Here is a 15,474-nt window from a genome sequence, read left to right as displayed (position 1 = left end):
CAATATGGCAATTTTTTTACATTTTTTACATGCAGAGACTTGGGTTTTGTTGAATTTAGATGTCCTGCATTGTTCCATATAGCAGAGTTGCAACAGCCTGAGGAATTAGTATCAGCTAGCTTTTATTTAAAGTTGCTTTATTAAAAGCATTATTATTATTTATACAGTGACTGGATGTGTTTTGTTCCTACAGCCAAGGCTTTGGGGAGCAATGACCCTAGAGCTGTTCCATACAAGAAATTTGAAGCCCATCCAACTGACCTCTATGTTGAAGGGCTGCCAGAGAACATCCCCTTTAGGAGTCCCTCGTGGTATGGAATCCCTTGCCTGGAACAAATAATTCGAGTGGGCCACAAAATAAGATTTGTGATCAAAAAGTAAGTCTAAACATGGAGGGTTTTTAAAGGAAGAGTCCAAACAAGCACCCTATGTGTAATCAAGCACTTGGTTTCATTAAGTAATGAAGCATTTGGTCTCTAATTACCCAATAGGCAAATTGAATATTCTGCATGGTAAAATGGGCATTTGCAATCCAGACAAATATTTTAGAATATGTTTTGCATATCTGTTAACATGTTGACAAGTGTGAAAAACATAATGGAAAAATTCAAATTCTTCAATTAATGTCATAATAGGTAGTGATATTTATTTTACAACAAGAATAAGCAGATTTTTTGTGTCCTGGTTGCAGGCCAGAGCTGCTAAATCACGTTCCAAACCAAAGTCCTCAGCACAAGTCAAACCCTCAAGGTAAGACAGGTGCTGTCTCCACGTGGGAATAGAAGGGTTTGATGGGGAAACACATCTAGATCAATGCAGCATTTTTCAAGAAGGAACCCATGTGTGATGAGTGTGCTGGCATATTCTTCATGAGGGTTGGAAGGAATGAGCTGATCACTGTGGACGTGGATGGATTGCGAAATCCTGATGCAGTCCCAGCTGCCTTTGAATAACCAGCCTGGGTCACCTTCAGAGCCCCAGAGAACTTGAGTTACTGTCCTGGCCTGAATCAGAGGTCTGCAGTCTTTTGGGGTTTCACAGGTGACCCTGAGCTCTTTCAGGTTCCTGTTGGTAAGGAATTGTAGGGACTTCTTGAAAGCATGACGTGCCTTTAACAGGGAGAACCACTAAAATCATTTCTTCCTGCATCTGAAGGCTCTGGAGAACAAGTTGTTCTGCTAGGGTCAGTGTTTGAAATTCATAACTACATTTAAATCGACTTTTCATTATGTAGAGGAAATTAGGTGTATCATTTTAGCTGCTATAAATAATCATTACTCATTGTGTGTCCCTGTTTAATCAGATGTAATTGTGTTGTTAGTTTTCATGTTCTTGTGTTGAAAGATGTTCAAATGTACCTTTGTATCAAGAGCTGGGTGATTCTCTGACACCTGTTTCTGGTTTTCAGGGAGAGAAGATTGGAATGTCAAGATTACAAAGCTAAGACAGGAAGTAGAAGATATATTTAGGGTTAAGTTTGGTAAGTTAATGAACTTACTAATGCTAAATGAACTGTTGTGCAATGCTGCTGCATTTCAAAACTCCTCTGTTTAAATGTTACAGTATTTACTTAAGCATCAGAAGTATACTAGGACAAGTATGGAAATCTTGACTCCTCTTATCTATGTTTTACTTACTCTTTCCTGTAACTGACATTAATGTTTTTATAACAGTATCCTAGGCTGTTATTTTTCCAGTTGTGTGACGAGATGTTTCTTTTGGATGAAAAGAAGTTCTCAAAGTAAAACATCAGGCACTGTAGGCCTATATTAGACGTTATCTGTAACAAGATGGGCCAAGTTGCCATTGCAGCTACTCCACAGAAAATAATAGGGAATCTCTTCAAATATATTTAAATATTCCTTTTTTTTTTTTTTTCCAGGAGGCTTTGAGTATCAGAGCTTCTGTAAGACAAGATTCTTAAAACCACTTGAGATAAAATTCCACCCATTTAAGTTTGTAATACACGATTTAATCTTTATTTTCAGCTGAAGCTCTGGGAGTTTCAGAGTCAGTGAAAGTTCCCTATGCTGTGTTTGAGTCACACCCTGACTCCTTGATGGTGGAAGGTTTGCCAGAAGGAGTTCCCTTCCGGAGCCCCACCTGGTTTGGAATCCCGCGCCTCGAAAGGATCATCCGTGCCAGTAGCAAAATCAAATTTACTATTCAGAAGTAAGTTTGTGATCCAGTTATTTTTATTTTACATTCTCTGATTTTGAAGTTACTTGACTTCATTCCCAGCAACTCTAGGCTTTAAATGCTAAACTCTGCTTCCATGAAACACAAAGAATATTTTGCACATATGCTTTATCTCATACAAGGACATACATTCCTCATTCAGTTTCTGTAGATGTATAAATTGTGTGTTCCATGCATCAAAAACTGAGGAGGGGAAATGGTCTTGTACCTGGAAGCTTTGTTCCTTCTTTTTTTATTTTCTTTTTCTGTATTTTTCTTTGCTTGAAGTAAACCCCAAAGAAAATTGCAGAAGAGAAAATACATCTTTATGTTTTCTGGTTTTTTGTGGTTATAGTAGATGGAGAGTCATCCATGCTTCTAGCAGGATTTCCTTGTAGAGAGCTGATGTTATGTGAATTGGAACTCAAATGAATTCCAAGAAGTTGGTAACTTTTTGCTGTATGACTTGTCTTGCAATTGATTGGATTTGTTCTGTTCAACTTCCAGGCCTGACCTTGTCATTTCCCATTTGCCTCTAAGACTGGCTAGTAAATTAAAGAAAACAGGTAAACAATTAAATATTATTTGCTGCCATCCATTTGTAAATACTTCCTTTATACTTCCCTAGCAGACTGAGAGATCTTTGTGGTTGAAAAATACAGGTGTTGTAAATAAAAGGTATTATTTAAGATGATCTAGCATAGTAGCCTCTAAATCTGCTATTATTTGAGAAAGACACACAAACCATAAATGTATCTGCTTTTCTGCTTGACTATTCTAGTACAGAAAAGGAATTTACTCAATTTTGACAACTTCTATTTCACTTTTAATGGCTTCAACCATTTTAAACTGAGAGCTGTGAACTGCTGTAAATAATAATGGTATTTTATAAGAAAAGCATAAAATAATCTCTTGTCTGTAGAAAATTCTGATGTTAGTAATTTTGTTTTGGGTTTTAGATAATAAAAAGTACCAAAACTTTCCTTCACACTTAGAAAAAACAAAGTCTTTTGTTCTGAATTAATGGAAAATCTAGGTGTGTCTTTTTCAAGAGCACTAAAACTACTGCTTAAGGTTGTGAGCATCACTGTATTGTTCAGGTTTAACTGTGCAGACTCTACTTAGTTGAGTCTGTTAGAATTCTTAGAATACAGCTGTTCCTTTGTTAGGTGTGCAAAATTTGTGCTTCACACCTTGTGTTCTTTTGGCTTCCAGGAGTTAGTCCAAGGACCTCCAAAAGGTCACGAAGTTCTTCAGAAAATTCAAGTGTTCCAGAGATTGAAGTTACTATTGAAGAGAGTATGGAAGAAATAAATATTCTTCTGATGTTCTTTTATTATATTCTTCTATATTTTCTGTTCTTCTAAGCTTTCATAGCCCATAAGTAATGTACACCTCATGTAGCAAACTCTTGAGGGCTCCAGATACGCTTCAGTATAAAATAACTTTATAACTTTATATAACTTATATAAAACTTTATAACTTTTTTCATTTCTGAAACAAACTGGATACTGTGTAGATGATGCTTAGGTAAAATGTTGCAGTTTGACAGCTTGCTTGGCCCAAGCAGAGATGTGGGAACTGATGTAGTCCTGAGCAGAGAGATCACAGATGTGGGCAGTAGCATTAAATGCTTAAATACAACTCTAGAACTTCCTAAAGGGTTTTTTTTTATTCTACTCTTGATTCAGAATTGAAGAATTCTCTAGTAATCAAGTTTGATGCATTGTTCTTTTTGTATGATGTCTTGTTTCTGCTCTCTACCTTAAACATGTAATGTCTCTTCATAGGTCCTAAAAAAGGCCAAACTAAAAATGCAGAAACTGATTCTAATACCAGTGACTCCAATGCAAATTCAAAGCAACAAGGAAAAGACTTTTCTTTTGGTAAGTGTTGGGGGAATTAGCACAGATGCATTATTTTAGTGTTGATGTGTTGATCCAGGAACACCTGGGTTGCATATCAGATATTTTGAGGTCATGTTCTGATGTACAGTTAGTGAATGACTGAAGTCCTCTCTTTTGTGTACGTTCAGTTCTTCATTATGTGTAGTAATCTGCAGTAGAGAAATCCTGGATGATATGTGGAGCATGCTGCACAAATGCAGCCCAGATCCATTAGATATTATTGATTCAGGTGCAGAGTCAGTTTTAGATTTTTGCTGCTCTGTTACTGCACAATGCTGCAGACCCTTGAAGGGCTTTTTTGGTGCAAAGTACCACCAAGAGCATAAACCCATGTGCCTAAATTTCATAAGCCCATCACAAATTTGAAGTATTGACATCCCTGTGCAGAGATTCTAGGAGGGATGAAGGGACCAGGTAGGAATTGAACTAACATGAGAAAGCCATGACCTGTCAGAGCTGACTGCATGATTGCCATGATTGACCTCTCCAGTTCTGCAAGATCAGGAGAGGAAAAGCTGGGCAGGGCTGAAAGCCAGGCAGCTGTGTTTGTTCATCAGTGTAGGCCATGAATTTTTGGCCATGGGGGCCCAGGCCTGTTGGTGCAGTGCTCTGGAACAGAAATCTCAGTATTGAAAGCAGGGTCAATTTGCAATCCAAGAAATTCTTCATTGTCAAGTGAGGTGAGTGACTGCATTCAAAGTAACTGTAAGGAGTTCTAGGTCTCACTAAAACTTTTTTCAGCATACTTACAATCTGAGTTTATTTGCTTACATTTGTGTAGGAATTTGCTGTTATTTGCTTTATCCTTTTCTGTCCCCTATGTTTTCTTTATAGCTGTATGGTCACAAAACCTATAAGAAAGGAATTATTTACTCCTACCAAGCCAATTGAGAATTAATGAGATGCTGATTTAGCACAAGTTGTATTCATATTCAGAGTTGTGTACAGTTTTCTTGGACTTTTATTGCTTGTTGGACCTAGGTATTTTGTTTTAAATCTGCAACTTTTTTAAACTTTAGACTGAGGTTTTAGTTTTGTAGACCAGCCATGGCCCACTTAGTGCAGCCACAAGTAAACTGGTGTAGAAATTGCTCTGATGGCTGTCAGAAACAAAATGCTTAAATTAAATGGACATTTAATCTCATCTCTGAAGTAGAAACTGTGCTAAAGATTAAAGTTCTCAGGAGAGAGGCAAATGTTTCAGGGCTCTGTCATTGAACACATGAGGAGCTTTGTGCCACTATTTTGGGTACTAGGTGAGTAACAGATGAGTAAATTTCCTGCTATCTGATAGTAACTTTGGATCACTCTTGGATTAATTTCACTTTTAATCACCTTTGCTTCATTTAGTTACAGTATCTTTCAAAGCTTCCAGAAAATAAGGATGGATGTGGATATAGTTTTGCAGAATGAAAGCCATTTTACACATTTTTTACTGCCATAGTAAATTGGTTATCAAGCATAATAATTTATTAAAGATTTGTTAAAATGTTATTCAAAGACTGATTCATTGTGTGAGTGTTGTTCTAATTCTTCCAAATTTTTCCTGGCAGAGCTGTGGAATACCAAAATCAATGACTTGAAGGAGAAAGTAGAAAATATGTTTAGTGAAAAATGTGGTATGTTTATTGATTCTTTACTACTGAGATTCCTTTCTTATGAACATGCTAGATAATGTACAGTTAGATGAACAGTTAGATAAATGTATGAGAGGTGTTCATATGTTTATTCCAGAGGTCCTGCAATCCTTGTGTACCTTAGAGTTTCCCATCTGAGTTCATTCTCATGTGCTTGCAATCCAGTGTCACATTTTCACTTGTTATTTTACTTGGGTTTGAAAATGGAGAAGTTGTAGTTGGATTACAATTTTTTAAATGAGCCACAGAGTGATTTCACACACTGGCACATCCTTTTGAGCATTCATCACTCTGCTTATAAATGGGACTTGGTATGACTCTGCATGACTCAAAACAGGCTATGGGTGGTGTCTGGAGAAATTGCTCCATTGTATTCCAACACTTCTAGTGCAGGCTGTTTGGAAACTAGTGACTTTTGGAAGTAATGGCTTCTCCTTACTCTTCTGAGTGTGGATTTTTGAATAAGAACATGAATCTTACCTGTCTTTGATGCTGTTCTCTAGAAGAGAAAGAGGCAGAATGCATTGCCTTCAGCAAAGTGTGTCTTGATTTGAAAAGCCAGGTGTTTGCTAAGGAAGGCAGGAGCCTCCCTTGAAATGGAGAATGTAAACCCCTCTCTCTGAATTATTGTCATTTTGAAATTGAGGGACTCTCATGCAAAGATATGGGAGTAGGAATAGTAGTTCTTTACTAGGAAAAAAATTAAAAATACAAATGCAATAGTACAAAAAGAAGAATCCCTGCCAGAGTGAGAGCAGTCCCTGCCCCTGTGTGTCAGGGAGGTGTCCCAGCCCCATCCCAGGGGGGCTCAGCCCTCCTGCAGTGCCAGCTGTGGCTCTGCTGCAGCAGGGATCCTGCACAAGGGGGGAGTTTTCCTCTGCAGCTCCAGGGCTGCTGCAGATGGGCCTGGGCTCCCTCTGGCCATGCAGGGCAGCAGAAAGCTGCTCCTCTGGCAGTGCAGGGGGCAAAGGCTGCTGTGCTGTGCCAGGCTCAGATTGGATCCAGGCAGGAATGCTTGGCTCCTCCCCTGGGCGGAGCATCTCCCCATGGGATGCTGGGAGTGGATCAGCCCTGCAGGGACACTCAGTGGCCATGGACAGCAGAGATCTGCTGGAGGGAGGGTTGGCTGTGGGAGAGAGAAAGGAAAAACTGCCCCATGGACAGCAGAGAACTGCCCCAGCTCTGACAGGTGGGGATAGAATGCAGATTGCATCTTGCAATTGCAACCCAAGACAAAAGTGCCATACAGATAGGATAGTCATGCATGCAGACCAAGCCAGTGGCATGAGCTGGATGCAAATGACAAATTTTCAGCAAATTATGGCGAGATTTACTGCAACAGAATGAGTTAAGTTTGAAACTGTTCGTTTTCTCCCTGCATACTCATAGCAGTCACCAAAAAAGGCAAAGCCTGCTGGTTTTACCTAATTGAGTGTGGATGTGCCAAGTACTCTATTCCATTTATAGCAGAGGTATTTCTGTATATTCTATTTTTCTCCACATCAGCTGCCTAACTGTACCTTATTTGCTCTGTTGCATTTCAGGGGAGGCTCTGGGTCGCAGTGGGCCAGTGAAGGTGCCATATGCCCTGTTTGATTCCTACCCTGAGGATTTCCACGTGGAGGGACTGCCTGAGGGGGTGCCCTTCCGCCAGCCCACCACCTTTGGGATCCCCAGACTAGAGAAGATCCTGAGAAATAGACCCAAAATAAAATTTATTATTAAAAAGTAAGGCTCCTATATGTCTTGAATAATCTGTTCAATGAGAATTGAAATGTAGACCAAAAAATGAAATTGTGTTGCCAAGTTGTTAAATTACTCTGTAAAATGCACACTGGAATATTTTTATTGAGAAAATGATCAGAAAGCTCTTGTGCAAGTGGAACAAGATACAATAATCTCTTTGTTCTGACAGACTCTTAGACCTTGTTGAGAGGAAGAGCAAGTCCATATTTCTTAATCCACCACAATAATCACATCACTGGTTTAGTTCCTGCTGCAAGGAGCACTTATGGACTACTCATAAACCTTTCTGGTTGTGTATTGGGAGCTGAGGAGTGGAGATTATTTTAATGGCAGCTGTAAGAATTTTCTTTCTTTTTCCTAGAACAGGTTTAGATATTCCTGTGCCAGTGCAGAAACAGTGGCAAGAGAAGTTACAAGGACAGATAGTGACAGAACAAGGGAGAATGGCTTTAAACTGACAGAGAACAGGGTAAAATTAGATGTTTGGAAGAAATTTTCACTGGGAGGGTGTTGCCCAGAGAAGCTGTGGCTGCCCCATCCCTGGAAGTGTTCAAGGCCAGGTTAATGGGGTTTTGAGCAACCTGATGTAGTAGAAGGTGTCCCTGCTCATTGCTCATAGCAGGGGCAGTGTTTTAGGTTCCTTCCAATCCAAACCAGTTTTAAGATTCTGTGAGTCAGGGAAGTTATGGAGCCCCTCAGTCACTGCATTCTTGACTGTCTGTTTGGCTGAGAGGACATCACTTAGTTACCATTTTTGAGAATGGGATTTTCTTTAATGTTGATGGTATAATTTTATTATTGTATGTAAAATGTTCAATCTGTTTGCAGGCCTGAGATGCTTGAGGCAGCTATCAAAGAAAGTTCTGGTAAAAGCTCACGAGGTGAGTTTTGCAGCTGCTTAAATTTCCAGATAAAAGTTTATTTCAATGGTTAAATATTAATTATGAGAGCAGCATGGTGTTAATAAATTCCTGAAAGATTTATTCTACATTGCAGTTGCTTGGTTTGTCTGTTTTTAAGATGGGATAAGCACTTACCAGTTGCAGTTTAAATATAGCTCTAACAAGGCAGTATTAATTTTTTTAAGTTATTCACAAATAATTGTGCCTCTAATGTATTCTTTACTACATTCCATCAAAATGTAGCCAGTAATGTAGGATTCACAGGAGTTATTCAGGTCTAGAGATAAATTACTTGCTCCTGGTATGTAGATCATCTAAATGACACAGGCACCAGAGACAGGAGTGCAAATAGCCAGTAGAAAATTGTGTCAGGCAGGTAGGTCATGGAATAAATGCTCCCATTTTGAAACTGAAACTAGGTCCTCTTTGAAAACTTTGCCAATATTTGTTGTTTTGCAATATTTTCTTTATAGATGAGACTGAAGATTTTGAGCTCTCTATAAATGTTTTCTAAATTAATCCTCTTAGGAAAAAATAATTCCTCCAGTAATGCCAATACAGCAAGGACCACAGAAAGCACAGTGAAAACAGCTGAACGTATTGAAGACCTAAATGTTGTTAAAGTAACCATAAAAGGTGTGTATACTGGCTGGTTTCACATCATAATGCTTGTGCTTATATTCTTCATGATACCTGCTTAGTTTGATATTTTCCTGCAGTCAGGCTGGTTTGCTGAAATACAAGTACAGTCAGGAAAGAACACAAGTTAGCTTTTGGTTTTGCTGAGATGTTAAATATTATCTAACACTCATTAATTTAATATCTCACCAGTGACATCTCTAGAATAAGACTATTCTATAAGCCTCCTGTTAAGAAGTATCCACATTTTTATGATGCAATAAATTAAACATTGACTTGCAGTTCTTGGTAACTTCCAGATGTTAGTACTTGAACTGAATTGAATGACCATGGAGGATGAACTGCTTTGTCTTAACACCAATTACTGCTTTTCTTGTTGCATGCTATGGCCATCTACTGAATGATCACTTTGCTTTTAGCTTTATATACCATTCTATGTTCCTTAAGAAAGTAAAATACAATTTGTTGGTTTCAATTACTTTACAAAATCATCTCGAGACATTTCTGCATTCATCCCTGGAAGTGTTCAGGGCCAGGTTGAGTGGGGCTTGGAGCAACCTGGTCCAGTGGAAGGTGTCCCTGCCCATGGCAGGGGTTTGGAACTGGATGATCTTTAAGGTCTCTTCCAAACCATTCTAGGATTCTGTAATTTCTTAGCAACCATCTGTTTGTGTGTATTTCTACAATTCAGTGTCACAACTAAAATGAGGAACAAAGACAGTCCCTGGTTAGGAGCTCTTGGGTATACCTGCTTTGAGTAAACATGCAGGGATAAACAAGCTTCAGGGGGGGAAATCTGTGCTTAATTCTCATGCTGTTCTCACAATTTCTTCCAGATAATGAAAATGAGCGACTGCCAAGAGCAGAAAATGCCAGACAATTGAGAGAGCAAGTAAATGATCTTTTTAGCCAGAAATTTGGTAATTGCTTCTTACTCCCCATTTTTATATAGGTGTGAGTGCAATTAATGTTATTCATACTGCAGTTAGTGAATGAATATTCACTCACAGTAAATTATATATATGATCATTAATATTGGAGAATTGTATATGAATGTTGTGGTTTGACTCCAAAAAGAATCTTTTGTAAGTGATGTAGATAGTTTGGTGTTTTAAACAAAGTCCTAAGGGTCTGGATTGCTTCATGGTTCCCCTTTCCTTTTCCTTTTTTCTGTGTCAGCATGGATGAAGTATTTATTTTGCTGGCAGCCCATGGTTCTTTTCAGGGTTTCGTAATCCTGACCTCTTAGTACTTGGGATTAGAGTAATTTTAAAAATGCAGTTTAACCCTTTTGCTGTGTATAGTTTTGTCTGTTTTTGTACTTTGCATTGTACAGTAGCAATGACCTGGGTCTCCTTATCTGAAATTCCTTCACTTGTGCTGCATTGAATTGCTTTCATAGCATTGCAGGAAATGCTTTGTTTTCCTTCATGTAGCTATCTCCTTTAATATCCTGTTCTCTGGGAGCAGAGTCTGTGTTCTTCATATGCTGAGCTGTCAGAGTTGGAGCTGTGACCAATGCTCTCATAGTCATGTTCATGAGTGTAATCCAGAACCTCATTTCTAACACTGTAATTGTTTCATTGTCAAGTGAATTTTCAGAGTCTCAGATCTGATAGAAAGCATGGTTTGAATTTTGTTTCTTAATCCTTTGAGGATTTTCTTACACTTTTTCTTCAGTGTAATCAGAAATACTGTGGGTTTGAAAATAAACACAACCTCTCTCCCTTAGGTGAAGCCACTGGTATGAATTTTCCTGTGAAAGTTCCATACAGAAAAATCACTAACAACCCTGGCTGTGTGTTGGTGGATGGAATGCCTCCAGGTGTGGCATTTAAAGCACCCAGTTATCTGGAACTCAGCTCAATGAGGAAGATTTTGGATTCAGCAGAGTCTATCAAGTTCACTGTCGTTAGGTATGTAGTTGCCATTAATTACATTATGAGTACAGCCCCATAGCTGGAATAAATGTGAGAGAATAGAAGTTGTAGTGCATCTTTAAATAGATGTTGGTTCTTTTTGGATAACATATCAGGTCAAATGAAGCACAGATATTCCTAGCATGAATAAAGGAGGAAATGCCTTATTTGGTATGACAAAAGGCATTTTACCAATACTGCATATTACAGCAAGCTATCTTTTGAGTTCAAATCTAATCATAATATGCTAAAAGGTCCTATAGTTTTCTGAGCCTTGCTCTCCCAGTCATAATATCAAGTTTTGAGACAAGTCCAGAGCTCGTTGGTTTCTATTCAATATTTTAAAATACAATATTGTCCAATTATAGTATAAGGGAATTTCATTTGTATCTGTATATCTCCATAGACACACACACACACATATCTAATGTTAATTTGTATGCATTGAAGCAGAACAGATCAAACTTTGCAATCATTCTAAGGAGGAGTTGAAAATAAAAATTGATATCAGTTTCTGTAACTTCTCAAATCATAGATGACTTCACAGGAGTTTAAAAGCTTCAGTTTATCCTTAGAGAGAAAAATTTCTTAGATTTTACTAAGGAATCTGAATTTTCAACCCTTAATCATGACATATTCTAACCAAAAGGACTTCGATGTGTTTTTGAATTGAACCCTGCAGAGGTGATTCCTTGCTAAGTAGCAGTGACCAAGGGAAGGGTTTAGCTCTTCCATACATGTTACATTTTCAAAATGCTATTTTGAAGAACCAAAGTCCCCAAGAGCTACTCTTCCTTCTGTTTTACTTGCCTTTCTTATCATGTTTTAGCATGACCTCTGTTATAGAAGGTGTGGGGAGGTTACATTGGGAGGAAACACCATGCAGTGCATTTCAGAATCAGTAATTTTTATATTTTTTTCCAGGCCGTTTCCAGGACTTGTGATTAACAATCGTGAGTATTTTTGAGACCCTGATGACAAATCCATTTTTGTAACCTACCAAGTTTCATTTTCTACATTGTGTCTTAGTGGCAGAGCCCTCAAGTTGTTGAGGTCTCTGTATAATTTTGCCTGTGTATTTCTGATTAAGATTTCCTGACTAAACATGGGTGTGCAGTTAACTTGAGGGCAGGGGGATAAATTTACATTTAAGCAGCATAAGATTAGCATTGACTTGATGTGGAAATGCAAGACTCTGATTTTGTATCTTTCAGCTGCAGAGTCCCAAAGAAATTTAGGATCCTGATTGAGCAGCACACTTATATGAGAGTTGCTGTGTTATAAGTTTAAATCCATCACAGTAGCATTAGTAAGAGTTTTCCAGTAGCTGCACAACCTCGTTCCAGTGAAAAATCTGCGTTCTGCTGAAACTATAACATTTTAGAGAGGCAAACTATAGTTAACTGAAGTGCTATGGCAAATCTGGCCCTCAAAATGAAATTGTTTGAGGTAGTGAGAAAGAAAGATACAGTATTTTGGTTGCTAAAATAATTGTGGAATGGTATTTCCAGAGAATTCAGTTAGAAATGAAAGAATCCATTGAGCTGGTGTCAGTTCAGCATAAGTTGTCAATGTGTGTTGGGACTGGGGGAGCAGATTGGCCATGGACCACAGGAGGTTTGGGCATTGTCTGTGTCCACTAATTATGATCAAAATGATTATAATTATTTATATATACTGTATATATATATACACACACACACACAATATATACTATATACACTATGTATATTATATATATTCTATATACTGATGGATACCAAGGTGAATGAGTGACAGGCTCACTAATTATGATCAAAATGATCTTACACTGATGGGTACCAAGGTGAATGATTGAAAGTCTGAGCCAACTGCTTATAAGTGTGGTGTTTTATTCTTCATCTAAAGAACATGTGGAAACTTAAAAGGAAAGTTTTGGTGCTTGCAGGCAAGACAGGGAGTGTTTTTCCTCTAACAGAAAGAATTGAACTGCATCTCAGTCACAGTGTTAGTGACCTGTTCATGTGAGAAGTTTCAGGATTTGCAGATTCAAAGGTTTTTCTTGTGTTGCATGTGAACCATTTTCATTGTGAAGTAAAACAATGATCATGTTTAATCTTAGAGCTGCTAGAAGAAGCTGAAGCAGAAGCAGAATCACCAGCAGCACCAGCAGCAGCCACTACCACAGCAGTACCTCCAGGTGATGCAGTGTGACACGTGTCCTTGCAGGAGGGTGGGGTATGGCATTCTGCATCTCACTGGCAGATATCATCACTGTCATGTCCTAGGTGTGAGGAGCTCATGATGAGCCATTTCATTCTGAGAAATGAATAGCTGTTAACTTCTATAACTGTTAAACTTTAAATAACTTTATGAGCTGTTAAACATTAGTGGAAAGTGACTCTGCTTTCTTCAAGCTGTGTCATTGGTGTGTTCCTCGATTTGATTTTTACAGAGGATGAGAGAGCTGGAGAGAAGGATTAGTGGGGGCAATGTGTAAAGGCAATTCAGCATCCATTTATTAATTTCTGCTTAACTCAAATGTGAGCATGTCTGCATGTACAGCCAAGGGAAGTTTGCCTGCCCAGCTGGCAGAGGGGTCTGGGTGGAGTTTCTGCCCTCTGCCAAGCTCTGTAACCCTGCTAGGCTGCATCTGGGACTGCAGTCTTAGTCTGAACAGAGAACTTAGCTTTGGGCTGTGAATTAACTAAAGAAATGTGGTTGGGCAACTTCACTTTGATCCAATACAGCTTTTAAATGTTCATACACCTTTTAAAAATATGTATGCTAAGTTGGTGTAGTGTGGAGAAAAATTCTGCAATTGACTGAATAAATGGTTACACAAAGAAGCTGGGAAACCAAGAGAAAACATCTGATAAACGTTTTAAGAGTAAGGGACACATGTATGATGAAAATTATTATCAAGGAAGCTGCTGGTTCCTCTGTTTCCATGTGGAAGTGTGAGAGGGAGGATCAGCTGCTGATGATTTGTGAGCTTGCTCAGTCTGTTGGTTCTTAACATCTGCAGTGTTAAAAAGGATAAATGGTTTTCCCAGAACATCCATGCAGATGGATCTCTACATTCCATGCAGAGATAGTAGAAAACTCAGCACGGAATTAAAGCATACTTGTCCTCTGTTATGCACCTTCCCACTGTTCCCCAAAGTGCACAGACTTGCCATCACAGACAGTGCTTAGGAGAAGTTGGGACTCTTTCTTTAAGCTGTTCCAAATTTGGTGTATTCTGTGCAAATGCATTCTGCTGTTCTGGGTCTTGGTGATATGTCTGCCACAGTGAGCCATTCTTAGAAGAGAAAGTGTTGCATAGTTGAATGTAATAAATATTTGGGGATATTTTATATTTTTATAAAAAGCTACACAAATTTATCTCGGTCAAAGAGATATGAGTCTGATGGTTTAAGAAAAATTAGATGCTTTTTTGAGGGAAAACTTGATTTCCCTAATCTGATTCATCTTGTTCAAACTGTATTCCTATTCATTTGACTGTATTTTTTTTTCATTTAAGAGCCAGCTGAACCAAGCCAAATAGAAGTATCTCTAGGAGGTAAGTGTTTGTCTTCAGTTACTATCAAGAAATATTGTTAAGTAATGCTGAACAAAGTTGCATCTGTTTTTAAAGTCAAGTCAATCAAAACCAAGAAGATGTGTTGTACTGGTTCCTGGCACATGTCCTCATTTATTTATCATGTTGCATGATATTGTGATATGCTGCATTAGCAGCAAAAATTACTATTCTAATAATTTTACAAAGGAGTTCTAGGAATTCTTTGTGGTTGGTGAGTCTTGCCTATACATAGGCTCTGAGTGACTTCATATCCTGAATGATGCATTTAGTTATTCAGTGCAGGAGTTTCCACAAGTGATGCTTGCCATCATCAGGAACTCTGAATGCCACACTGGCCTGGATACACTGTTGGGGGCAAGGGAGTGGAGCATTGTTGTTCTTTTAGCACTTAAACTCTAGAAAACATCCAACTTTCCTATTGTCCAAGAATATACTTGAACTGTACCCTTTTCAGATAGAATCACAGACTCATTTAGTTTGGAGAAGCCTTCTAAAAGCATCATCATTACATTACAGTGGAAATGGTAATTTTCACAGAAACAGGTTGCTGTGAATATGCTTTTATTTATTACTATTAGTTTTAAAAGATAATGAATGCATTTCATGTTTTTATAAATTTTTACTTAGGTAAAACAGTAACAGAATTGGTGGAGAAGTTTTCCACTTTTTCATTCACTACTAATTTTTTAACAGATAAGACAGAAACAGAAGAACAGTTTCAAATAAAGCAAGATGACGACCTGACGTCATAGACCTCATCAATACTGGGTAAAATAATTCAGTGTTTCTTGAAGTCAACACCTGTTCAAGGAATAATATTTTAATGTTTTTGGCTGGGGAAAGGAGAGATGAAGTGTAATGTCACTGTTGAGGTGGTCATGACACAAAGCAGAGACCACAAGCAGTCTCAGTTGGCAACTCTATTATTGAACAAGGCTGACTTTTATACACTTTCCATTTGTTTATGCTTCTTCTACCCTA

At 38.3% G+C, this 15,474-nt stretch overlaps 1 protein-coding gene across 9 annotated transcripts in view; it reads left to right on the top strand.

Annotated features, from left to right (window-relative positions):
- GTF2I (general transcription factor IIi) overlaps positions 1 to 15,474 on the top strand; it is a 72,190-nt gene that overhangs the window by 53,773 nt on the left and 2,943 nt on the right. For 8 of the 9 annotated variants that reach the window (XM_063174159.1, XM_063174158.1, XM_063174155.1 and 5 more), the window contains 17 exons: positions 194 to 377; positions 692 to 750; positions 1,409 to 1,480; positions 1,989 to 2,172; positions 2,686 to 2,744; positions 3,394 to 3,477; positions 3,969 to 4,064; positions 5,639 to 5,704; positions 7,267 to 7,450; positions 8,297 to 8,349; positions 8,899 to 9,006; positions 9,846 to 9,929; positions 10,742 to 10,925; positions 11,853 to 11,881; positions 13,030 to 13,107; positions 14,434 to 14,472; positions 15,187 to 15,261. In XM_063174159.1, coding sequence (XP_063030229.1) covers positions 194 to 377; positions 692 to 750; positions 1,409 to 1,480; positions 1,989 to 2,172; positions 2,686 to 2,744; positions 3,394 to 3,477; positions 3,969 to 4,064; positions 5,639 to 5,704; positions 7,267 to 7,450; positions 8,297 to 8,349; positions 8,899 to 9,006; positions 9,846 to 9,929; positions 10,742 to 10,925; positions 11,853 to 11,881; positions 13,030 to 13,107; positions 14,434 to 14,472; positions 15,187 to 15,245 — 1,622 coding nt within the window. In that variant the 3' untranslated portion in view covers positions 15,246 to 15,261. Of the gene's footprint in view, positions 1 to 193; positions 378 to 691; positions 751 to 1,408; positions 1,481 to 1,988; positions 2,173 to 2,685; positions 2,745 to 3,393; positions 3,478 to 3,968; positions 4,065 to 5,638; positions 5,705 to 7,266; positions 7,451 to 8,296; positions 8,350 to 8,843; positions 9,007 to 9,845; positions 9,930 to 10,741; positions 10,926 to 11,852; positions 11,882 to 13,029; positions 13,108 to 14,433; positions 14,473 to 15,186; positions 15,262 to 15,474 lie in introns of those variants that run through there. The other variant, XM_063174160.1, reaches the window with a different exon arrangement.

Source organism: Melospiza melodia, chromosome 21 (genome assembly GCF_035770615.1).
Source record: "Melospiza melodia melodia isolate bMelMel2 chromosome 21, bMelMel2.pri, whole genome shotgun sequence".
In the NCBI taxonomy this organism is placed as follows: Eukaryota; Metazoa; Chordata; class Aves; order Passeriformes; family Passerellidae; genus Melospiza; species Melospiza melodia.
The sequence above is the reverse complement of the archived record's forward strand: the minus strand, read 5'-3'. Positions and strand labels throughout refer to the sequence as shown.